Genomic DNA, 26021 nt, shown 5'->3' with positions numbered 1-26021 from the left:
TGTTCCATCACCTTTCCAGGCATGGAGGTGAAGGTGACTGGCCTGTAGTTTCCCGGTCCTCCTCCTCGCCCTTTTTGAAGACTGGAGTGACATTGTCTTTCCTTCAGTCCTCAGGCACTTCTCCAGTTCTCCATGACCTTTCAAAGATGACGGAGAGTGGCTTAGCACTAACATATGCCAGCTCCCCCAGCACTTGTGGGTGCATCCCATCAGGGCCCATTTGAGTTTGCCTAAATGATCTCTAACACGATCCTCCTCAACCAAGGGAAAGTATTCCTTTCTCTAGACTTTTTCTCTTACCTCCGAGGTTTGGGACTCCTGAGGGTGGGCCTTAGCATAAAGACTGAAGCAAAGGCGGCATTCAGTAATTCTGCCTTCTCTGCATCCTCAGTCACTAGGGCATCCACCTCATTCGGCACCAAGCCCACATTCTCTCTAGTCTTCCTTTTACTGTTGATGTACTTGCAGAAGCCCTTCTAATTGTCCTTGACATCCCTTGCCAGAGTGAATTCCAAGTATGCCTTAGCCTTCCTCATTGCATCTCTGCATACTCTGACAACATTCCTCTATTCCTCCCAAGTGGCCAGTCCCTTTTTCCACGTTCTGTAAACTTTCTTCTTCTATTTGAGTTTTCCAGAAGGTCCTTGCTCATCCATGCGGGCCTCCTGCCTCCTTTGCTTGATTTCTTATTCATAGGGATGCACCGATCTTGAGCTTGGAGGAAGTGGTGCTTGCATACTAAACAGATCTCTTGGACCCCCCTACCTTCTAGAGCACTAATCCATGGGATTCCTCCAAGGAGGTCTTTAAAGAGGCCAAAGTCCTGATAATCCTACTTATTACCCTGCTTCTTGCATGCAGGATCCTGAACTCCACCAACTCATGGTCACTGCAGCCAAGGCTGACCCCAGCCTTCACATCCCCAACCAGTCCTTCTAATTTACCGTACTAAGAAGTTCTGTCACTTTGTTCAAATGTAATTAGTGATTAGACTTTGAGTGCTATCTTCTGATGCTACAAGTTGGGCAGGAGGGCAACCTTCTTGGGGCTAGAAATACGAAGGCTGATAAATTTTTCAGTTTCTAAAAGGTCCACCTTTCCAATCTGAACTGCGAAGAGAACTTGCTTTATTAGTTCTCACCTGAAACTTCAAGAAACTTCCCAAGAAGATCAAATCTGATGTATGGACTAGGTTAATAAATTTCTTAAGGATTGAGCTAGTTCCAGTGAGAAAATTACAACCCTGGTCCATGGCCAATCCTACATAGAACCATATCATAGAATGGTTTGGGTTGGTAGGGACCTTAAATTCTAGTTACAACCCCCCTACCACGGGCAGGGACACCTCCCATTACACCAGGTTGCTCAAAGCCCCATCCAGCCTGGCCCTGAACACTTCCAGGGATGGTGCATCCACAACTTCTCTGGGCAACCTGTTCCAGTGTCTCACCACCCCCACAGTAAAGCATTTCTTCCTAATATTTATTCTAAAGCTACCCTTACCTACATGCTCAAGAAAATTTGCCAAATTTAGATCAGGCATTCATTAGCTAATGGAAATTACCTGTCTGTGATGAAACGGTCATCTTTTTCTAACACAGGTAGTAAAGAACCGTTTGAATAGATCTCATTTTATTTATTTGATATCACAGTCAGCTTGCATTGATGAAAACTGAAACCTACCACTTACTCTGTTTTAAAGTTACTTTATTTAGATTTAAAAGAAGTTTTCAGAGCTCCTAATAAGTGGTCTCTTTGATAACACTGTTTAACCATGGCCACTATGATTCAGACTTGGTGTACTATACATACAGAGAAGGCTGACCAACCTGTGTGGGTTCTTCTGTGTCTTTGTAACTCATCGCTCCTTGTAAATCGCTTGCCACAAAAAATCCAGTTGCATATAAATGGTCTTTCACCAGTATGCCAGCGCAGGTGTGCTCGAAGATGAGATGTCTTGCCATAAACTTTTCCACATCCTTCAATATGGCAGATATGTTGTTTCTTTTTTCCTGGCTCATTGCTGCCTCTAAAATGATCAAATTTAAACAGGCAGGCAATTATATTCTAAAGTATTATTAATTATTAGGAAAAATATTTCATGCTAATAGAGACAATTACAATTCCCTGTCTAAAAAGAAATATATAAACATACATTCTAATAAAAGCATTAAAAAATGTAGGCAATATAAGAAAATCTCATGCCCAAATGAGACAAACTGTGATAAGACGCCTAAATATATACTGATAAAATTTACATTTACCTTCCTTCTCCCTCTCTGCAATTAGGACATGAGCAGGCAACTCTTCTCAATCTCTTGCCAGGTTGCACTTCCTGGTCAGAAGCTTGTTGAGCCTGTTGCAGCTGCACTTGTGTTATCTGATCAGGACTAACAGCACCAATTGCTGCATTAGCAATGCCACCTACTGCTACAGTAACAGGAGCTATTGTGGCTTGCTGTACTTTTACTCCATCCTGTCCTTGCTGTTGACCTGTAAAATAAGAAAGTGTTTTTACTTTTTTTAGTCATTTCAATAAATGAAATGCACAAATAAACTTCACACATTTTATAGAACAAAAACCCACCAAAAGTTAAGGAGAGCTACCAAGCAACAGAAAATCCAGCCCATTTTCCTGAAGCACTACCAGAGGACTTACCTGCTACCTTAGGTAGCCCTGTTTTATGTAATTTGCTATTAGAACAGTACAAGACTGAAAATTACTGACTGATATTAAGAAATGTAAACTGATTTAAGTGTTTTCTTTTTCTCAGAAGTTGAGATAAATGAGAAAACGCTAAACAAAATCTTAGACAAATAGATAGTTAAATCTATTGCCAATTAATGTCCCTCTAATAACCTTTGAAAACCTATCTATATTCAAAGAACTAAAATTAGCTAATTGTAAAAGTTGCTTTATGGCACATACAGAATTGTCACTTCTACAATCTGTCCTGAACCAACACTGAACCACAAAGGAACTTCCACAAAGAAAAATAAATGTTGTAGGACTATACTTGAACAAGCTAACATACCAGAGCTTTGTTGGTTTGTTTTTTTTTGCAGGATTCACCACCTGGGACAGGGTAATCCTGGTTATGCATACAAATTGGTGTGCGAGAGGCTGGAGAGCAGCCCCACAGAAAGAGATCTGGGGGTCTGGATTGATGTCAAGTTGAATATGAGTTAGCAGTGTGCCCTGGCGGCCAAAAGGGCCAACCATGTCCTGGGGTGCACCAAGCATAGCATAGCCAGCTGTTTGAGGGAGGTGATTGTCCCACTCTACACTGCACTGGTGCAGCCCCACCTTGAGTGCTCCGTGCAGTTTTGTGCGCTTCAATATGAAAAGGACATCAAAGTGTTAGAGCGTGTCCAAAGGAGGGCAACCAAGATGGTGAAAGGTCTCGAGGGCAAGACTTACAAGAAGCAGCTGAGGTCACTTGGCTTGTTCAGCTTGGAGAGAAGGCTGAGGGGTGACCCCATTGTAGTCTACATCTTCCTCAAGGGGGGCAGCAGAGGGGGAGGTGCTGATCGTTCTCTGGTGACCAGCCATAGGACACATGGAAATGGTATGAAGGTGCGTCAGGGAAGTTCAGGTTGGACAGTAGGAAAAGGTTCTTCACTGAGAGGGTGGTCGGTCCCAGCAACAGGCTCCCCAGGCAAAGTGGTCACGGCACCGAGCCTGTCAGAGTTCAAGGAGCATCTGGACGACGCTCTTAGTCATATGGTTTAGTTTTAGATAGTCCTGTGAGGAGCAGGGAGTTGGAGTCAATGATCTTTATGGGTCCCTTGAGATATTCTATGATTCTGTTTTGCAGAAGGGAGTATGTTTCCAAGAAGACTGAGAAAGCAACTTGACTGAATTAAATGGAATTCTAAGATTCACTTGATGAATTAAGAATTCAATTTCATTGCATAAGTTTATTGATCTCATTGGCTTTCTTGATCAAAGCAAATCAGGATTACCGTCTTGATATGAAGGCAAAATAAAGACTATTTCAATACAGGTAAGAAGTGTAGTTTCTTGAGCAGCAGAGTAATATTATGTTTGCTTAAAAAGTTAGTACTATACGGTCTAAGAAAATAATATGACAAAATAAATCTGACACAGAGATATGACTTCCAGCTGCAATCTGACAACACTGAATGCCTGTCCTGCCAGTAACAGGAATGGGACAAAATATCATTAGATGCTGATAGTTTCCAAAATTCAGTGCCTTCATACACATGGGAAATAAGAGGAAACACTACCTACTTATTCAGAGAGTGTAATAACCAACCAGAATTCCTTAGAATAGACTATAATATTTTAAGACTTGAAAGTCCTCAGTATTGAAGCATTAATTCAAAACTTATAAATCCCTTGGAGGTAACACGATTCAGAGAGATTCAAATGGGTACTCCAACTTACTTCTCAAGCATGTGTATCAGATACCATCAACAGGGATAAGACTGAGAAGAACACTCTCTCTGAAGTCTAAACTGCCTGGCTACCAAGTGCATCCATACACAACACAGCAAGGGATAATGACTACTTCATTCACAGGATTGCTGAGGAGCAATGTACGTTATCTTGTATAACACCTTGATAACAGCCATAGATGAAACCTAACACACAGCACGTAATGCCACCATATACACACAGATAGGTTAGGACTACAGAACAAGATATACAGAGAACTGCCCAAAGGGACTTGACTGTCCTCTAACAGACCACTGTTGGCTACAGGAATAGGATAAATCTGCCTTGTGCCTAGGTCAGCACCAGGTTATTTTCACCAGAAGCACTGACCAAATTTTCCCGGTTATCTCTTTCTGTCTGGAACTTGCACCTATCTGCCTAGATATGAGTAAATACAAATTCCTTGTTTTCTTAAGCAGGCCACAAACATTGACAGATGCTGAGTACTTTCGGTTCTCTGAGAAGAACAAAGACAAACCCAGAAGAGATAACGTTTGAATCCCACTTGCTGTTGGACAGACACTTATTACAAGAAAGAAAAAAAAAAAAAAAAAAAAAAATCGAAAGAAACTTTGCTATTTGCAGCAGAGGGACCACAGAAAAAGAATCACAGGCTTAATCTTGAGTGCAGAGCCTCCACACATCTAGGACAGAAAAAAGTCTTTCTTTTCAGAATAGTACTGGAAATCAATTTATTTCCCATATTCTAATGGGAAAGAAAAGCATTGATGAAAATCCTTGAGGAAGAATATGACAGGGTAAGGAGAACACTGTGGTATAAATGCAAATAGTAATATCTGCTTGGGTCTAACAATGGTAGAAGCAGACACAAGAGCTTCCAAAGAAAGTGCTAGTCCAGGGGCAATTCCTTGTCAGGCTGTTAAGCTGCTGAAGTGCTGACCAAGTGCTGTGAGTAGCCAGAGTCAAAGATGGCTGCTCATTTTTGTCACGTCTAATGCTCATCTTAACATGATAATGTAATTGCTCGCGTGGAAAACCAGCTGCAGTTTCTGGTTAGCCAAAGGCAAATAAATTAACAGGAAGAACTTGCTCAGCTTGTAGTCTTTCGCAGAACACAAACCACTCTTCTGTCTGTTAAATGCACCCAAGATGCAAACTCCTTTAATTCACACAGCGGCACTATAAATGATGAGTCTACAAATGGTTGCTGTAAAAGTTAAACATGCAACAGGTATTATGGCCACACCTACTGCAGCCTCTTATGCTATTTTCATTATCAGTCACATTTTCAAGTACATTAATAAGAATTATCCTTTGTCGTTACAGTCTGTTAGAGGAATGACTCCATCCATGTCACAAAGTCCTATTTGAGCAAAAAAAGTCCCTGGACCTAACCAGGCTGTGGTCAGAACACAGCTGAAGAGCATATTTTTCTCTCAGTTTTCCCTTTATCTCTGATTTTCTTGAATTGATATTAAATTTTCAATGCAACTTTCCCCTTGGCTGCCAGACCAAGGCTTTCCAAGTAAGATGTGAATTGAGGCACTTGAACCCTGAGGAGGACGACTTCATTTTTTCACTCCACGACTAGTGCTAGAGTGATGAATGTCTAGCACATAACTCCTGCTGGATCTGGCCAACCCGCATTTATGAGGAAGCCCGTTCAGCATTTCCAAAAATCCGATATATTGTGCTGATTCGATATGAACCAACTTTCAGTCTCTAAGTCATGAGACTACCAATCACACAAGGGTCTTCTAATACTTCTTCAGAGTATCAAGTGGCACTGCTGACACAAACTTTACCTGCTCCAAACTTTCCCTCCCCCATGTGAGGACCATGCGTATCTTGAAGTATAGGATACATACTACTGAGCTACGACCTTAACCTATTCATTAAACATACTATAGTGATACATCTGAGTAGAAATTCTTCACAATAACTGTAAAGGTGACAACAAAAATACAAAAGAGAAAATGCCAACAGTAAGGTCTCAAGCAGACAATTACATTATCCATATGGTTTCAGCTAAACAGTAATTAAATGACTGCTCTTTAGATAGCAGTAACAAAGTTATTACATTTTCTAAGTGAATGTTGATTTTCTTCTTTAAACTAATCTCACAGAGCTGTTATTTTAAACTCCCTTCCTTTGTATTCCACTTACTAAATTCAGAACAGAAGGTTCTGAAACTCAAAATATCAGACAAGTAGCCTTATTTAAAGATCCAGGCCACAATATTCAATAAGCAAATCTCTACTTTTTGAAGTAGAAGACTAACTGAAGGAAGCACACATATCTGATAAATGTTCTTTGCCAGAGTTTTAATTAGTTATCAGAAAACACTGGGAAGTTCAACAATGTAATTCCTGGACTTAATTTTTGTTTTGAACTCCTGAAAAAGCATCCCAACAAGCCAGCACACTAGTAGCATACAGGACAGAAATAAATGCATCTCATTTTAAAGTTGCTAAAGATAACTTTTTTCATTCTTGTTCTTTGAGAGTAAAATGAATGTATTTTAGACCAGCTGAAAAATCTTTTCTCTTGAAGAAAAATCAGGAAGCTTTCACAAAACAACTGACTAGTCTAAATCTCAAAGTGAGCCTTCTATAGTCTTGAGTTGCATGGCGTTTTGATTTTTTTAAACTATATACTGAAATCCACTACGGATCACTAAGGGCTTCAACTTTTACATCATTTATACTTATTAAGGGAAGACAAAGTTATTTCATTATTTCTTCAATTAAGTTTACTGAAGAAAAGATAGTGAGAAAACTTAACCGTTGATACAAGCTTATCAGCAGCCTACAATATTAAATTGGGGCACCTTCTGAAAGTTTATAAAATTGAGGATTTTTCAATAGAGAGGATCTAGATACAAATTAGCTTTTAGTTTGAAAGAAACGCTGCTTATTCTGAAAACAGGTGGCTGAGATAATGTTATCCATACAGGAAAAGAATGATCTCTTGACACCTTCTAGATGGAGAAAAAAGACCTATTAAAATAATCCATATGACTTCTTACTAGTGGCATTAAAATACCACTTAAAGCCTCCCAGAAATTCTGCTACAATCATGAGATCACTTGACATTACTTCTTCCTGACACACACCAAACCGCAAGACCTGATATCACTACACTTCACCATTCATAATCAAACCTTTCAGTTAACAAGAGATCTCATGTTTCAACACAGATGTCAGAAAGAGATCTAAACAAACCATTACATGAGGGAACAGAGTCACACTTCAGTTCATCTGTATGTGTATTATATACGAGTTCTCAAAGCAGTCACCACACATTTACACCGGCTCTTAGAAGATAAAAAGTTTTTGTAAGTTCCTATGACTTCTTTAATATTATTTTCCTAGAAGCGTGAAACATTCTTGACTAACAAAATAATTGTTGAACTTGTTTATGACTGAACTTTATTGTACATTCTCTCAGGTTACAATGTTAAGTTACAACAAAATGCTAGTGTATAAAATAACACTGATACAAACTACTCCATTGCATTCCATTTTCTCTCAGGTCTAAGTTCTCTCTTTCTTTTGGATAGTAACTATTTATTTGACCACAGGACAACATGCAAACAACAAGGCAACCTGATACAATATTTATTTTGCAAATCAAGTGCAACAAGACTCTCAGTCACTGCAATATTGCATATATGACTGAATGTAATTAAGAACATTATAGAAATTTTTCAAGCTCCTCAAACAGAAGAACCCGCATTATTTTAGTCACTAATCTTTCCCATTTAAGCAGTTAAGTAAATGCATTACTTACTATCACAAGATCCAGAATTATCAAGATAAAGGCTTGCACATCCTTTGTTCTTCAGCATCACTTAGCTTTTGAATTTTGTAGTAAAACTGCGTCTACACTTTCCCGTATACATGAGTCTACAACACACTCATGCAAGAAAACTCAACAATTTTAAGTAATCACTATGAATCCAAATAATATATATATACACCTCTCAATCAATTTTAGGCTTCAAAGCTAATTTGCAAAATAACTCCCATAACACCACCTGCATGATTAAAGAAAGCTAATGCATGGTACCTAGGAAGTACTTTCCTACGGAGTGATTGGCCACTGAAGATCATGGTTATTAGGCTTGGCCATCCACTGTAAGTCAGAACAAGTTTCTTTTTACTACACATTGCACCTGCATTGCTATCACACTGGTCTAGTTCACCTGAGGTAGCAAGCATGGAAAACTACTCTTTGAGACAAACAGGGCAGGGAAGGGAAAGAAAGAGACTTAACTTTAATGATTCAGAGAAATCATGGGAGTCAATGTTTAGAAAATGGACCTTGGAAGGAAGAGAAATTTAAGACTGAGGCAAGGACACTTCTGGTTTCTGGTACTTAGTTCCCCAGAACAATTTATATGGATTTCCTGTTGCTGTTGTGCAACCAGCATTCAGCAGTCAGACAGATGACAGCATTAATCACGTAGAGGTATCTCAGTGGCGTGCACATTACTACAAAATCTGAGGAACGCTTTGCAAAACATACCTAGAGCCAGCGTGGCTAATGTTGCAAAACAGAAAATTTGTTCAACTGCATATTCCAAAAATGAAAGAGAAGTTTGCAATGACATACATAATTCAATGTATATTACTACAGGACAGACAAGTAAAGTTAATGACAGCCTGTAGAGTTCCAAAGCTCTGCAAGCATTGGAGCTGATGCAGCAGCTCACTCATTCAACAACTTACTGATGCAAAGCAAAGGGGGAAAAGAGGTTTCTCATTTCTCCTTCCTCTGCATATCCCAACTGCGGTCACCTTGCAAACATTCTTTACTCTAACATTCTTCTTCCACAATGACATACAGATAATTTGCTTTGAATAAGATTCACCAAGATTTTAAAATTAAAAAAAAAAAAGCGGCAATAGTTTATTCCAAGATAATTTTTTTTCCAAAAAAAGGGACATCTGTGTCTTCTACCTCCTACAGGGACATTGTAGCAAGTTTCTATCTGTTGATCTTTTGCCTGTTGCCAACTTTGACAAAAATTTTAAGAACTTGCTATACTTTCCTCCAAAAGCTTCCTATGTCTAATGCTTCAGTGTGTTCAAAAAATTACTGAACAGCATCATAATTAAGCTTAACTTCTGTGAAAAATATCACTTAAAAGTGCAAGATTTAATGCAGTAAAAAATAAGTTTAAGGGTTTTAAACACCTTAAAAAAAAAATAAAGCCTTTTTCCTTTGTGCAAGAATCTTACTGGCAACACAAAACGGCCAAGAAGTTTCATGAAGGTACTTCAATGACTTTTCAAAAATGTAAGGCTTTACCCCAGGTGTTTTAGGACAACCTGAAGTCACTTCAGTACTTTGAGACAGAAAATAAGTCTTCCCTGCTGGTAGTATCTTTCCTTAAATGGAAAGCCAGTTGTTGGGGTTTTTTTTTATTACTTTATTAAACATAGGAAAGAGCTACCACAAATACAACACAGAATATACAACACCTATACAGAAACAACATAAAAAAGCAATGTGTGCTCGCAGCCCAGAAAGCCAACCGTATCCTGGACTGCATCAAAAGCAGCGTGGCCAGCAGGTTGAGGGAGGTGATTCTGCCCCTTGACTCTGCTCTGGTAAGACCGCACCTGCAGTACTGTGTCCAGCTTTGGAGTCCCCAGCATAAGAAGGGCACGGACCTCTTGCAGCAAGTCCAGAGGAGGGCCACAAAGATGATCAGGGGGCTGGAGCACCTCCCCTGTGAAGACAGGCTGAAAGAGTTGGGTCCGGGGGGTAGAGAAGGGTCTGGGGAGACCTTATAGCAGCCTTCAGATACAGAAAAGTATCTGAAGGGGGCCTACAGGAAAGATGGGGAGGGACTGTTTATCAGGGAGTGTAGCGATAGGATAAGGGGTAATGTTTTTAAACTGAAAAAGGGTAGATTTAGATTAGATATTAGGAAGAACTTCTTTACCGTGAGGGTGATGAGGCACTGGAACAGGTTGCCCAGAGAAGCTGTGGATGCCCCATCTTTGAGCAACCTGGTCTAGTGAGAGGTGTCCCTGCCCATGGCAGGGGGGCTGGAACTAGATGATCTTAAGGTGCCCTCCAAATCTAACCATTCTATAATTCTATGAAAATTAACCACTGAGTTACAGTTTCACAAAATTTAGTCTTGCACAACCAAGTAGAGGTTTCAGTCAAAACAAAGCAATGTCTCTGGTTGTTCTGGATGCTGTGGCTTTAAATGTAAAGAAAATACAGTCAATTTATTAGGTATTCTAAAGAAGAAGTTGGAATGAGGAAAAATAACCTGCTATACTACTGCTAAGGCAGTAGTATAACAAAAATCCCTGATTTTCATCATCATTGAAAAAGCAGTCAAAAAGAAAAGTGCATTTAGAATGAGTGTTCAGGAATACTTCCTCACACAAGTAATTCCCTGCGTACTGAACCTTAGAGTAAACAGATAACTGAAAACCCAAGCACCAACTGTGCTACCAAATGTCAGATGCACTACATGGAAACTACTAATAGATCTAAGAAATGTAGGTTTTTAAGTTTACTTTTACTGAACATCTCTGTCTACCCCATCACCCCACCCAAACTGTCAGGTCATTCTACAGCTTACAGCCACAACAGAACTTGGACCAGTTCTTTTTTCCAACTCTTCCCCTTAAATCTGTATTGGGTATGGGACTAGAAAAAAAACTTGTTGACTGTTAGTCTCTACAGTTTGACTAGAGGAGCTCAATACCTGACAAACAGTAACAATAAAAAAATTATATAATTAAATACCTACCTTACACACTTCTACCATATGGAAAATAAAATAGTAGTCTCAGAAAGCCTGTTTTTCACCATCTCGGTTCCATTTCTGCATACTACCATGGAAATAGTAATAGCCTAATCTTGAAAGGACCAAATGAGGCTGACATTAAAAAAATGCAAGGTAAGTTTCCAGTACCCTGTTTGCTTTTTTGGGGGGAGGAGTGGGGGATTTTTTGTTGGGTTTTGTGGCGTTTTTCTACTACAGTTTAGCTAGCTTACATATTTTACACCTCACTAGAAGGTTCACAAATGTCCTTGAAGTAAACTTTTTGGCAATATGAAATGCTATCTTTACATTAATCAAGATAAAAATAAACACGAGTCTATACACAGGAGGGATTAGTTAACAGATACATACATTCAAAATGTTCTCAACATAAAAGAAAATAGCTGATTTTAAAACTAGGTTAAATTGTATAGCAGTTGATAATTTATTCAGAACAAAAAAAACACACTGGCAAGGTGATTAAAAGTTATTAATGGGAAAAACAAGATTCATAAAACATTTTTAAAGACCTTTTACAGTAAGACTAAACATGAGACACAAGCCTTGGTTTTATAACAGCCTATGGGTAGGTAGGTTAACCAATACAAAGACTAATTTGTTTTTCAAAAATGTAAAAACTGTAACTTTGTTACAGCCTTCATCAGGCACGGACCAACAGATCTACATATTATAGAATCACAGAAGGGCCATGCATATCTCCAGGATCCAAACCCCTGGAATTTCTGCCAGCTCCTTCTGTAACATTGTTATTCCTATAAAACAGTATGTTTAATCTTCCTTTTTGGTTCAGAACAACTTAAGACCTTGATGGTTTAGTCAGAGTTACTTCTTGATGACCAAAGAAACAAGACAACCAAGGCCCATATTTCTTAGACTTCAGTATTTTGCTCAAGGTAAAAGCGGTCACATCATCACTTGAAAGTAGTCTATAATTAAGAAAAGTCAGACTTGTACCTAACATGTATCCCAAGTTTGTTTTGGCAGAAGGATATTAACTGTTCATTTTCTCTTTACAACAAAATGATACTAGACTGCCAATCTATTAAGACTAATTATGCATGTTGGGATAACATGGTTTACCAATAATCAGCTGATTAAGGTATATGACTTTTAGCCACCGTCAGTAGTACAAAACATCACTCGAAACTCCATTCTTAAGAACGGATGCATATTGAAATCCATAGAACTATCGCCCAAACTAACCTAAGCGTGTGCTGATGCTACATTTCTCAAGAGACCGCAGATATCCAGAGCTATTGTCTTGGTGAAAGTGTCATGACAAGAGCAAAATATTCCCTATAAAAAACTGTATTTCATTATGCAGTCCTGACTACTTCCAAAGCTACTATGCTACAGCATATGAATAAACCAACTTCTATTAACTAAGTTATCCATTAAAAATTACTGATCTTTGAAAAATGTAGCTGTTTTTCAATAATAAAAATGTTTACACTTGAAATTAACATTTCCTTTAGAACATGACATCCCATTCCACATATAGTTACATTTTTCAATAATCGCCATTGCCATGAAACGTTTTAAATATATTAACAGTAAGAATTGATTTGTCTTGTCTACCAGTGTCAAAGTCACATGAAGCTAAGTACTCTATAAGTTAAGTTACACTGGGGAAGCTATTGAAATCAGATTTTAAATATGCTTCTCACCGCACACCTGCCCTGGGTGGTAATGGAAGAACAAGAAGGTCGGCTTTGTGTGGATCTAAGCACCCTTAAAAAAAAATAAAATAATACTAACAGGCTGATGAAGATGTGCAGTATCACTCAGTTTGCTTGCTTGACATTTTCTGACCAAGAAAGTTCAGCCAACTCATTTTCTGGTCTATATGCTCCAATTTCTGACAATAAGGAATGAGAGCTCAGATGTCAAAACCCGATATTCTCAGAGAGTGCATCTGTACTGATGAAACATTTTTATAAGACCACGTACTCTAACAGGGAAATACAGTTTTACTAACATTCTTCTTTGAAGACTTAAGAACTTACATTTAATTCTTGCAGCTGATAGAATAGAAACAACTCATTAGAAACGTGTTTCACCTCACAATTATGAGCAAAGCTGGTACTTGAAATTACTCCCCTCCCCACTTTATCTAGAAATAATGATGAAGTCATGCCTTGCTACTCACAGGTCAGGCAGAAAAGGCTTGTTTTACTAAGCCACCTTTATCAGGTTATTCTCCACAAGCAATTTAGCTGAGCAGGTAGATTATGCATTCCTTATGCACGAAGTTCAGGAACAGTTTATTGTTACTTTATTTTTAAGCTACCATCATCAAGGCAAACATTTGTTTTCACCAGCAGTTGTTAAACTGTTTCTGCCACTATTTTGAATTTCAGTTTAAGAAAATCCCACAACCAAAGCAATTTTGTAATTAGAAAAGTAAATGCTTCTATAATTGCTCTGAAGCATTTGAAAAGGATGCTAATGCTACAATATTTAGAACACTGTGGTTCAGCAACAATTCTCAGCTCAAGGCAACCTGCAAACAGTTGCAGGTGACCTTTCATGACTTTGGAAAAACTATGCTAAATTTCTATACTCCTCCCAACTACACCCTCAGAGTGCCAAGTAACACACTATGAAGTAAAAAACTAAGAAAAACTCCTGCATTTTTTCTGGTCTTGGAAAATAGCTCAGTTCTTTGTACTTAGCTTTTTACTGCAGATTCCATAGCTTGAAGCTTGTTTCTTTCAAGGTATTTGCAGCAGCTTGTTTGCCAATGAACATCCAGGGAAACACTGGATGTTATTCAAAAGATCACACAACCACTATCCTTCAGCTCCTTCGACTTCCACCCTTGGTATTTATATTTGCCAGTTTGCTTGTAGATACTGTGGCTATTTTAAACTTTTTTCACCTTGTTACCACCTACAGGCATCTCTCCTTGCTTAGAATACAACTCACTGAGTTCTGCTTTACACATACTCACTATTACGTTAACGTGAGCAAGGAGACCCACAAGTTACTTTTCATGTAAATGCTCTTTCTTTCATACAATAACTGAAGTCCTAGAATATTACACTTCTGATTAAACACCTTCCCCTCACTTAATAACTGGCATATGTGACAGAGATAATAGAAGACTGTGAGTGGTATAGAGGTGAATCGGATAATTTAATTTTTCTTAATACAGGAGTTTGAGAACATTAAATAAAAATTGTGTCTTACACAACAATTTGGACAATTTATTGCAGACAAGTATTGAACACGTAAAAAATTTACAGATTCAAAAAAGACAAATTCACTGAAGCAAAGAAATCCATAAAGGATTATTAAATATAAACAATAAAAAATAAAAATTCCCAGTTCTGGCACAGGAAAATCTGAGCTGCAGATCACTGAATGGTGGAAAGAGTATCTCAGCAGATTATTCTTGCATGCATCACCTGCAGTCAGCATCAGACAGGGTCAGAAACACCTCTGACTCTCATATTCATAGAATCATAGAACGGTTACAGCTGGAAAGGACCTTAAAGATCATTTAGTTCCAACCCCCCTGCTGTGGGCAGGGACACCTCCCACTTGATCAGACTGCACAAAGTCCCATCCCCCCTGGCCTTGAACACTTCCAGGGATAAGGCATCCACAACTTCTCTGGGCAACCTCACCACCCTCACAGTAAAGAATTTCTTCCTTACATTCAATCTAAACCCATCCTTTTTCAGTTCAAAACTGCTGCCCCTTGCCCCTTTTTACCAAGGGAAGCCTTGGTAAAAAGTATCTCTCAGTCTTTCTTAGACGCTCCCTTTGTATATTGAAGGGCTGCAATAAAGTCTCCCCAGAGCTTCACAAGTCTGAACAACCCCAATTCTGTTAGCCTTTCTTCATAGGAGACATGTTCCAGCCCTCTGATCATTTTCATGGCTCTCCTCTGGACCCTCTCCAACAGGTCTATGTCTGTCTTCCACCGGGGACCCCAGAACTGGACGCAGTACTACAGATGGGGTCTCACAAGAGCAGACAAGAAGGAGAGAATCCCACCCATCAACCTGCTGGCCTCGCTTCTTTTTTTGCGGCTTTTTATGCAGCCCAGGATATGGTTGGTTTTCTGGGCTACAAGCACACATTGCTGGCTTACATCCAGCTTTTCATCTACCAATATGCCCAAGTCTTTCTCCACAGGGCTGCTCTCAATCCCTTCATCATCCAGTCTGTACTGGGTGATACTGGGGATTGCTCCAACACAAATGCAGGACCTTGCACTTGCCCTTGCTGAAGCTCATGAGGTTCACAGGGGCTCACTTCTCAAGTCTGTCCAGGTGTCTCCAAATGGCATCCTGTTCCTGAGGCACATCACCTGCACCACTCAGCTCAGTGTTGTCTGCAAACTTGTTGACGGTGCACTCAATCCCACTCTCTGTCTCACTGATGAAGATATTGAACAGTACTGGTCCCAATACAGACCCCTAAGGGACACCACTGATTACTGATCTCCATTTGGAGATTGAGCCATTGACAACAACTCTTTGAATGTAGCCATACAGTCAGCTCCTTATCCATCTAATAGTCCATTCACAAAACCCGTATCTCTCCAAGGCTATTGTATGGGACCATGTCAAAGTCACAGTAGATGATATCAGCTGCTCTTCCCTTACCTACCACCACAGTCACTTGATCGTAGAAAGCTGCCACATTAGTCAGGCACGACTTACCCTTGTGAAGCCATGTGGGCGCTCTCTAATCACCTCTGTCAACCATATGCCTTGACATAGCTTCTGGGAGGATTTGTTCCATGATCTTACCAGGCACAGAGGTGGGGCTGACTGGTTGGTAGTTCCCAGGTCCTCCTTTTTACCCTTTTTAAAAATGGGTGTCATGTTTTCCTTTTTCCAGTCACTGTTGTGGAGTTACATGCATTAAATCTTGTGTATCATTTTATTCCTGTTTAAAGAATTTGGTAGAATGTTTCAAACTCCCCTGCAAAGTTTTAACCAGAATGACAGTAATACCTAAACAATGTCTTCAGTCTTTGAACAGCAAGTCCTAAAACTAGTGACTGTTACACAAGAAGAGTTATTAAAGAAGGAAAGGGAAGAGAAAGCCTTGAAGACAGGATGAAGTTGGATGCAGACAAATGAGAAAAGGCACAAGATTGTAGGAGACCTGGAGGTATTGACAGACTGCATAACTACCAATAGCAGTGCAATGAAAAGTAGTGGTCAAGGAGAAAAATGTCTTAGTAACTCATATTACTACAAAGTATGAAACAAAAGGGCAAGGTTCATTATGTTTTTAAAGTGCCCCAATAAGAACGCTTGGTATTAGACTTCATTGTCATTAATAAATGTTTTAGAGTCCACAGCACATCCCTACAAAAGACTTAAAACTCTCCAGTTCCAGTATTGCCAGGCAACGGACTGTTCCACTGAACAGAAGTCATTCCTCCAGGTTATTTTCGAGAATGAATTCCAAATTCCCCATTAATTCAGGCCACGTCACCACTCATCTTAAACAAAATGGCTTGAACTTGAATTGCAAGGTGATGGAATCTGGTGATTTTTGCCTAGAACAACTAACAAAGTCTGGACTAAGTATACATAAATATAACTAATATTTTTCACTATTTTTAAAACAAAAGCCTCTTGTACACTTTTGTATGGGACAAACGCTTGCATTATGATGTAACAAAATTACTTTGAGATGTACAATTAAAGTAGGATCTATTACTTTTTGTTTTCTGCGTAAGAAACAGGTAATTATTCTGAAAAGACACCATCTCCACCACCGATAGATTCCCACTATCAGCAAAAACAATGAACAAGTTCAGAAAAAGCTTGCAACCTCTTCTGAGGGCTCCAGTGATAGAAATCCTATAGGCAGAACATAAAACTTTTACCGGGAAGCTATTAATACTCAGCATTACAGTTTAACTGGTCTGTTTTATCTCACCCCATATTCTTCAGCATACACAAATGTTCACATTCTGTGCTATTCCTAAAACTTGTATACTCCAAGCCCAATGTGTTGAGGGACAAAGAAACTTAGCCCAGCAAAAGGAAATGGTTTTATGAATGATATATTTTTCTTAGCACCATCTAGTACTAAACCAAGTTTTTCCCACATAGTCATTTATGTTGTCAATTAACACATCTGGACAAATGAAAGGGCTGGAAAATAAGCTTTAAAAAGGCAAGTGATACCTTATTTTAAGAAGGGGATGGTGGGGCAGGGGGACGGGACAAGAATCCTTTAAACTTGCATCTGCAGCTGTCACAGCAGAAGCCTTGAAAAAAACGCAAGGGAACTGTGCAGTACCTGGTTGTCCCCAAGCTCACAGGGGCTACATTCACGAAGTCACCGCCTGTTAACATTAAGGCTATCCCATTCCACAGGGAATCATGTATAAAACAATTCACACAGCACAGAAGAAATGCAGTTTACAGAATGAGCTTGTTTAAAGTCCATGACAGGTTCTGATCTCACAGCAAGGCAGGTATTTGTAGATCCTCGCGTGTTCAAGTAAACACAGTTGCTTTTATGTCATCTGTTGTTTGATTAGCTCTTAATTAAAATAATTGTTTAAAGATCTGTCTTTAAAGCTCAGATACTTCGTTTCTATCTTCTCATCCAGCTTTTTTCTGTACATTTAATTACGCCTTTGACTACGCTTTGTGATTCTGTGAAATTTTGCTGAGAAGACGTACAAAGTGGTATAGACTGGAAGGGACCCTCTGGAGGTCATCTGGTCCAACCACCCTGCTCAACCAAGGTCACCTAGAGAAGATTGTCCAGGACCACGTCCAGACAGTTTTTCAATATCTCCAAAGATGGAGAGTCCACAACCTCCCTCAGCAATCTGTGCCAGTGCTTGGTCACTCTCACAGTAAAAAAAGTAATTTTCCCCTATATCATTGATATTGAAAGAGTTCTTCCTCAGGCCAGAAAGTGAAACGATGTGAGAACTTCTCCGCTTTACCCTGCTTTTTGACCACACACAATATACAACCCAAAGTGTGATACTTATCAAGAGCAAGGTTTGAACTTTTAACTGAAAAACGCAACAAAACAAAAGAAAACCCAAAGACACTTACTCTTCTTGCTTGGCTTACAATAGAGCCTACACAGCTTGGGACCAGAGACTTTGAGTAACACAGATTATAAAAAGCAGACCAAAACATACTTGACGATTTTAATATTTTTCTTTCCAATGTGAAATTTGTCTCTTTTGGAATTTAGAATCCATTTGACCAAAAAAAAGAGACTTTCCTAAAAGAGTTCTATAGCTTAGCATTTCCTAACAATTTTAAGCTGAGAATTTTTATTTGCAATTAAATATTTAGAGTTCTGTTGCTTTACTATTTCATTTATTACTGAAAAACTAGGAAAAAGGTACCTAAATTATCCCATTGTAGAAATAACTAGGAAAACCAATGTTCATAGGACAGAAATACAACACAAATAAACAGTTATTTCAGACAAATACTTATCGTGATTTTTTTTTTCCTGAAACTCAGCTGGCTTGATCAGTTGGGTTTCCTTGAAGGACAAAGTAACTTTATTTTTCTAACAAAGTTAGAGCTTCTGAATCAATGCATGGGATAAGTCCTTCACTCAGTCTTTTCCCTGACACTTTCTGGACATCCTCCATATGGCTTATTTCTAACACCTGCTTCTACTGCTTATTTGTAGCAATTTATCCACTTTTGGAGAATTCAATTAATATACAAAAGAGTTCACACCGACAGTCTTAGGTACTGCAGAAAAACAATGGAAATACCAGTCTGCAGATGTTGAGGTAACTGAGCAGTTTGGTTTTGTTTTTTTTAAAAGGTTTCCTGTAACAATAACAGCAAAAAAACCTTTCAAATAAAGCCCAGCAATTCTGAGGAAGTTAATACCTCTGATCAAGACAGGCTACTCCTTATAGTGGCAAGCAAAGTTTAGATTTCAACGTGTTTGTAATTTTCTATTTCATAACCATTCTTTCCTTGAATACTTAATATAGCATTAAGGACTGCACATGACATTCTTCACCCTCCTTTCCATGCTACCATGTCTCCCATTCCCAAAGTGTAGCATCAGGAAGTTTCACAGAAGAGAAGTAGAGACAAATAAGAGGAAAAAATGATAACTAATCTCTCACATTCTCAAAGTTCGTTCTTCTCCATAACCTCAAGCCTTGGGAAACAGGAATAGTATTTTACGTGCGAAGGAATGGAGAAAAGGTGGGAGGATTCACTGCTGCTAGCACAAAATTGTAAGTGCTACGGAAACAGCCATAAGGCCTACCTGGATTAAAAAAAGAAAAAAAAAAAAACAAAACAAAAAAACCCCCAAAAAACGTGGAGGGGAATTCAATGGTCACAAAGCTTAAATTCAATTAATGTATGAACCCTGTATGACAAAGGCTTGGCTTCTCCACGACCATACTTGTGACTCATTCCCTTTCTTTCACCCTCAATTACAAATTTCAATCTCTTTATTTTCCAAAAGATATGACATGTGAGCAGAGGTGCAGTCAAGATAACTAAGCAAGATGACATTCAGAATCTCTTGTTCTAATACCTATTACGGCATACTAAACAGTTGTACACCATTAGTAAACAGCAAAAACCTGCATACAGAAAGGTTCTTCCTGTACCCCCAAATCTAAGCTGTTCCCAAGCAGGCTTGCTATGAAGAATCCCCTACCAAAGTAGGAACTTCTAACAACACTAGTCAATCACCACCTTCTTAACAAGAAAAATTTTTCCAAGGCAAATTGGACTGCAAGATATTGTAGCAGCTGGTCAGCTCCAGCAGACTGAAACTTCTTTTTGAACCATTACAGCTAAACACAAGGTCAAGATTTTAATTCCGATTACCCAGATTAACATATCTGTAACACTCCGCAAGTAAACCAGGTTTAGTGCATCCAACCCAGCTCATGCCATCAAGTGCTGAACAGTACCATAGCAGATGAAATTCTCCCAATGGCAAATTTCTTATTATCAAATTATGTTTAGCCTCTTCTAAAGTGTTTAAACTAAAGGGAACAACCTTTTTCTAGTTAAACATTTCTTATCTTAGCATATGATTATTAAAAAAAAAAAAAAAAAGGATTAAGAGTCAATATGATACTAACATTTGTTTATGCAGACAGGACAGTAGTTAAACATGAGTTTTTTCTTACCATATACTTTTCTTTCTTATACTAAAAAACTGTATCTGTTGTCGGTTTATAAGAAAAAAGTTTATTGTAACTACCACAACAGAAGACTTTCACCTATACGAAATAAAACCAAGCTTATGCAAGCAGTTATCAAACTGGCAGAGAGAACCCCTAAATCAAGTTTTACCTGAATTGTTAAGAGTTTACAAATTTTATATATAAAGTTCCCCTACTGAGACACTGCAGAGACCTTGCACAGAATTTATTTTAGAACTAAACTCTGTTATTCAGCCTAGAGCCTTTCAAGAGCTCCTTTTCCAACTATTAGACCAGCATAACCAAGCAGGCATTTCATAATACGTATCAAAAGTTCATCAGCAAATACCGAGGTACAATTACCAGTTGTTTTTATTTTTTTAAAAGGACAAGTCACAGGAACTATGCTGTGCACAAGCATACCTTATACCACTCAATCTCTTTGCAGAGCTCAAACTTTTAAGGGAACAACTTTAGGAGCTAGTGCAGAATACAACAAATAGTTCCATACAGACGCATGCCATGACACAAGACATGCCAGTTCACACACTGTCACCTTTCTCATCCTACATCCCCCATGCAGAGATTAGGAATACTACCTCGTTGGAAAAAGCTTTTTGCTGTTGTTTTTTAAACACATGAAAGCTCTGACAGTAAAGTCTCACGTTCATTCCCAAAGCCTACCAGTCTTTAATAAGATGGAGAATAGGATCATTTAAGGATAGTTATCAAATAGAAACAGTTCCATCTCAATTTACGCAACTGGTAATATTAGCTCAATGTTTAGGAGAAGCGTCTGCTGTTTTAAAATCTGAATTTTAGTGATAACGTATTTCCTCACAGTTAAGGTTTTAATATTTATTACCGAAAATCCTGAAAAAAAAAGTATAATTCAAAACTGTCTGGTATTCTTGCAATAGTTTTTAAAAAAAAAAAAACCAAAAACAAAGCAAAACAAAACAACCCCAAAACTTTGTCAGACCACTCACCCGCAACACTCGTAATGGTAACAGGAACTCCTTGAACTTGAACACCTGCAGCACCCAGGTTGGCAACACTTACTGTTTGAAGATTAGGTACTGAAGCAAGCTGGGCAGCGTTCAGGGTGATGGGGGTACCAGCAACAGCCACTGGTGCAATCTGGGCAATGGTTGTGCCACCACTTGAAGACACGGGGGTAATGGTTAGCTGTTGGGGTAACCCAGCATTTTGAACTTGAAGATTTGAAAGGCTTTGCAGATTCTGAACCTGTACAGTTTGCCAGCTGATCTGCCCTGATGGTGTTAAAGTTGGAGCCCTGATGAGCACCTGAGTTGGACTCACTGCCTGCAGCTGAACGTTCTGCAAAGGCTGCTGCTGGATGGTCTGTATAGTCTGTCCTGACTGGAGCTGAAACGACTGTGGAGGAATGGCCTGAATAATCTGCTGCTGAGGCTGCTGGATCTGTATCTGCTGCAGAATAGGCTGACCTACGATTTGGACCTGCTGAAGGGAACTCGACTGATCCTGGACATTCTGTAGTCCATTGGACTGAAGCTGACTGGAGCTCTGTGCTTCAGAGTCTGTAGCGGTTTGAGGTTCCTCAGTTGTCTGCTCTGAACTGCTGCCTGCTGTGCTTGTGTACTGTCCTGTTTCTGCAGAGCTTACTAGCGTGTCACTGCTCGTTAGAGATGTTGAGGCAGTGGTCGTAGAGGTGGAAGATGAGGAAGGAGACTCTGGCATTGTAGTAACAGAGGCAGAAGTGACGGGTGTTGATGCTAGCTGATTTCCATTAGAAACTCCACTCTCAGTAGACTGGCCAACTTGACCCGAACCTCCTCCAGCTGCCACATTGTTTATCACAGGCAATGCTAGGGTTACCCCACCAATGTTTATAGGTAACGTCGTTACAACCTGCGCCTGAGTACCAGGAATAGTTTGCAGTTGCAGTGGTATGGAAACACCAGGCCTAATTTGGACTGGAACTGTCTGATTCGCTAGGTTTTGAGCAAGAACGCTCCCCGAAGCTGTCCTATTTGCAGTTGTGAGGATAGCTTGATTATTCCCTGCAGGAATAAGCTGAATTTGACCCTGTATGTCTTGCAGACCAGTAGCATTAGAGGGATTGATTTGAAGCTGTTGACCTTCTGTTGTCTGAATCTGTGGGATCACTTGGTATTGGACACTACCACTTGGATTTTGTACTTGAATGACTTGGAATTGTCCAGGGGTTGTTGCAGAAGAATTGCCCGATTTAGTTTTTGAAGGAGATGCACTTCCATTGTTACTGCTGGAGGGACTTGCTGCACTCGAGGCAACGGAAGATCCTTGTTGAGCAACATTATTTTCTTTTGAAGCAGAAGGAGCAGCGGCAACAAGCTGCCAAGCGTTTCCAGCAAGCTGAGTTGTTACCAATTCTAGTTGCTGTGGCTGATTCTGAAGCTGCACCAAACCTTGATTTGGATCTATAATAATCTGCTGCTGTCCAGTTCCTTGATTCTCACCAGGAGTTCCTATTTTGCTGCAAGTGGCTGCTAGCAAAGCGAGAGGTGAAGGCTGAGAATCCTATCCGGCGAGAGAGAAAACAGAACAGATTCAGGAGACAAGCATGAGTATGAACCATCAGAAGTAAGCATTAAGGTTTACACAGGAAGCAAAAAAAAAAAAAAAAAAAAAAAAAAAGGGCTTCTGCATAGAGACCAATGATATGGTTCTGAAAAAGGAAGTATGTATTTCTGTATATAATCTGTAAACATAAAGCCCTCAATTATCGATGAATATGCGACAGCCAGGACATCAACTGCATCCTCAATCCAGTATTTCTTTTCCCCCTAAAATAAACAAAAATTTTAAAAATGCTTCTACTGCAGCTGATCACTGCAAAATACAATCAAAAAAACATGTCCAGGCAGTAAAAATATTGCACCCAACCAACTACGCCTCATCCAACCCAAAGAAAGATGCCTTGAGCAGGAAATGCTGTAAGCTGAACATTTCATTTTAAATGCTAATAGTTTGGGCACTTCCCTATTCGTGTGTGTGTGCTTTACCTGTGAGCCTCCAGTTTTCCCTTTTTTATTATTATTGTTGTTATTCTCTGCCTCGGGAGATTTCTCTCCCTCTGTGGGCATAGTTTCCTCCTTCTTTTGATCTGCAAAAATATCAAGTGTAACAGGTTAATTATTCACCTTCATTTATACAACAAAACCTACGAGCATATATCCTTTTTCGTTTCCAGCTTGTCGCCTTTACCTCTTCATAAAAACAACAGCGCAAATCATTATTACAAAAGAACGAGTCCTAAGAAACGTGGTTTGAAACCCAACCCATGGGGGCTGGAGAGTTAACACCCAGAAAGGGGAGGTTTGGTTTCCTCTCCCAGAGACAGCAGGAAAAAAACCACCCACAACCCTCCTCCTCCTCCTGCCCCCTAAAGCATCGACGGCCACTGAGTGGCCGTCGATGCTTTAGGGGGCAGGAGGAGGGCTGTGCATGGGAGGGAAAGAGGGAGGAAAAGAGGAATGAAGGAGGGAGGGATGTGCACAGGAGGGAGGGTTAGCGAAGAAAGGGGGAATGGAGGAGGGAGGTACGGAGGAGGCAAGTCGGAGGGGCAGGCATGGGAGGGAGAGAAGAAAGGGGGCACAGGGGGAGGCAGCACGGATGGGCGGAGGGGCAGCAAGAGAAGCGCGGGGTAAGAAGGGGGAGAAGCGGGGAAGAAAAGGGGGAACCCGGGAGGGCGGGATAGAGGGGGGATGAAGGGTGGAGGGAGGAGCGGAGGGAGGGAGGGGTGTGCACAGGAGGGAGAGAGGGAGGGGGTTACATACCGCTCATCCCGCATTAATGCCCCGCTGAGGCGCCGCTCTAGGGGGGAGGAGAAGGAGGAGGAGGAGGCGGAGGGTGGGGTGGGGGTAGCGGGGAGAAGGCCGGTCGCAGCCGGAGCTGGGAGGAGCGGGACGGCCTATTTTTCCACGAATGGCCGCCGCTGGGCTGTGGCGTAGCTGCCTCTCTCTCCGCCCGCCGCCGCCGCCGGCCTCAGCCCGCTGCCTTGACTGACGGCTGCGGGGCCGGCCGGGCGGCCGGGGGAGGCGGGGCCCGCCGGGGCCCGGCTGACGCCCACCGAGCAGGAAACCGAGCCCAGCCGCCAGCCTCTCCGGCCGCCCCGCTCCGCCTCAGCCCGGCTCCACCACGCCGCAGGCGGAGGGGGGGAGGAGGAGGCGGGGCGGGGGCGGGACGCAGACGCCCGGCGAGCCCGGCCCCGGCAAGCAGCGGGGCAGGCCCAGAGCCCTCGTCTTCCTCCTCCTCCTCCTCCTCCTCCTCGTCTGCTAGCCGGGCCAGAGGGGGCGTGGCAACCGAGGCCCGACGAGCGCGCGGGTGGAGGACGGGGCTGGGCGGGGCCCGGCCGCCGCGGGGCGGAGCCCAGCCGGAGCCGTCTCGCGCCTTCGGGGATGGGGATTGACGAGGCCACCAGCCAATTGGGCGAGGGGCTAGGCGGGGCCGCGGCCGGCGCTGGGGCCAACCGGGTGGCGCCTGCCGGCCTCGAGCGCTCGTAACTGACAAGCGCGCGGGAAGGCAGCTTCCCCCCGCTCTGAGGCGCTGCCCCCGCACCCTGCTCTGCTCAAACCGCCCCCCAGCCCAGATGGAAGCCAGGGCCTATCCCCCACCGTCCCCGCTCCGCTCCTCCGTTGTAACAGCTTTCCCCAGTAACGGCAGAGGCAGGGCGGCCCAGGGATTCCTTTCCACACCTGCTGGGGACAGTTCCCGCAGTCGGGGGCGAGGGGGGCGGGAACTAGCCTCCTCCTCCCCATTGGCTCAGCCGCCGCGGCGGGCGCGCGCGGCACGCCGGGATATGTAGTTCTGGCGTGGGCGCGGAGCATGCGCAGAGAGGGCGGGGGGGGCTCTCTGGGCGGCAGGTGCGGCACTGCAGGCCGGGCTCAGGGAGCGGGGCCTCGGGTCCCGGCGGGTCAGCGTTTTGTGTAGCCTTCGCTGCAGAGTGACAGAGCGGGAGTCAGCCCTGCGGTGGGTCAGGCTGGTCGTCGTTGCGTTACGAGAAGAAAAAAATATGGTTGTGGTGTTGGTTTCTTCCAGTTGTCATGCTGCCCGCTCCCTGTGGGAGCAGGCCCCGGTGTTGCCTGCTCAACCTGGCTGGTTTGGAAGGACAGCTGGGTAAAGCGAAACTGGTTGTGGCTGTGGTGCGGTGCAAGAAATGGTGCACCTGCAAAAACTGGCAGCATGGCAAAGCCTGTTAACACCATTCAAATTTGGAAGAAATTTGATGGTAGTGGTACATGTGTGCTGATCTGTCAGTTTAATTTTTTGTATACTACATACCTAAATTCTTTGTCAAGTAATGCAGAGCACCTACTAACCACAAGTCAGTGACAAAAGTGCCAAAGAATTTCTTTACCAGCTGTTCCAAGAGTTTCATCCTTCAAAGGGATGAGGACGCCCTCAATTTCCAGCCCAGGCCTCCAGCACACCCTCTGGAAGACGGCAAATGCAGAAATGTTAAGCTTGTCTATTGCAGAGTAAGAAAATGATCAGAAATAAACATAACACAGGCTGTTACCAGGCATTGTATGCAGTCAGAACAGACAGGTCGCAAGAAGGTGCAGCAGAAAATGACCTTACAAATGCTGAATAAATTCAGG

General features: G+C 41.5%; 1 protein-coding gene across 1 annotated transcript in view; it reads right to left on the bottom strand.

The window, feature by feature from the left end:
• Positions 1–24682, bottom strand: part of SP4 (Sp4 transcription factor) — a 30122-nt gene extending 5440 nt beyond the window's left edge. The window contains exons 1-5 of the mRNA XM_074574828.1: positions 24198–24682; positions 23424–23524; positions 21384–22938; positions 2265–2493; positions 1830–2029 (exon numbers count right to left, since the gene is read on the bottom strand). Of these exons, the coding sequence (XP_074430929.1) occupies positions 1830–2029; positions 2265–2493; positions 21384–22938; positions 23424–23524; positions 24198–24204 (2092 nt within the window). The 5' untranslated portion in view covers positions 24205–24682. The remainder of the gene's footprint in view (positions 1–1829; positions 2030–2264; positions 2494–21383; positions 22939–23423; positions 23525–24197) is intronic.
• Positions 24683–26021: the final 1339 nt, after the last annotated feature.

Source organism: Larus michahellis, chromosome 2 (assembly GCF_964199755.1).
Source record: "Larus michahellis chromosome 2, bLarMic1.1, whole genome shotgun sequence".
Taxonomy (NCBI): domain Eukaryota; kingdom Metazoa; phylum Chordata; class Aves; order Charadriiformes; family Laridae; genus Larus; species Larus michahellis.
This window is presented reverse-complemented; position numbering and strand designations above follow the sequence as displayed.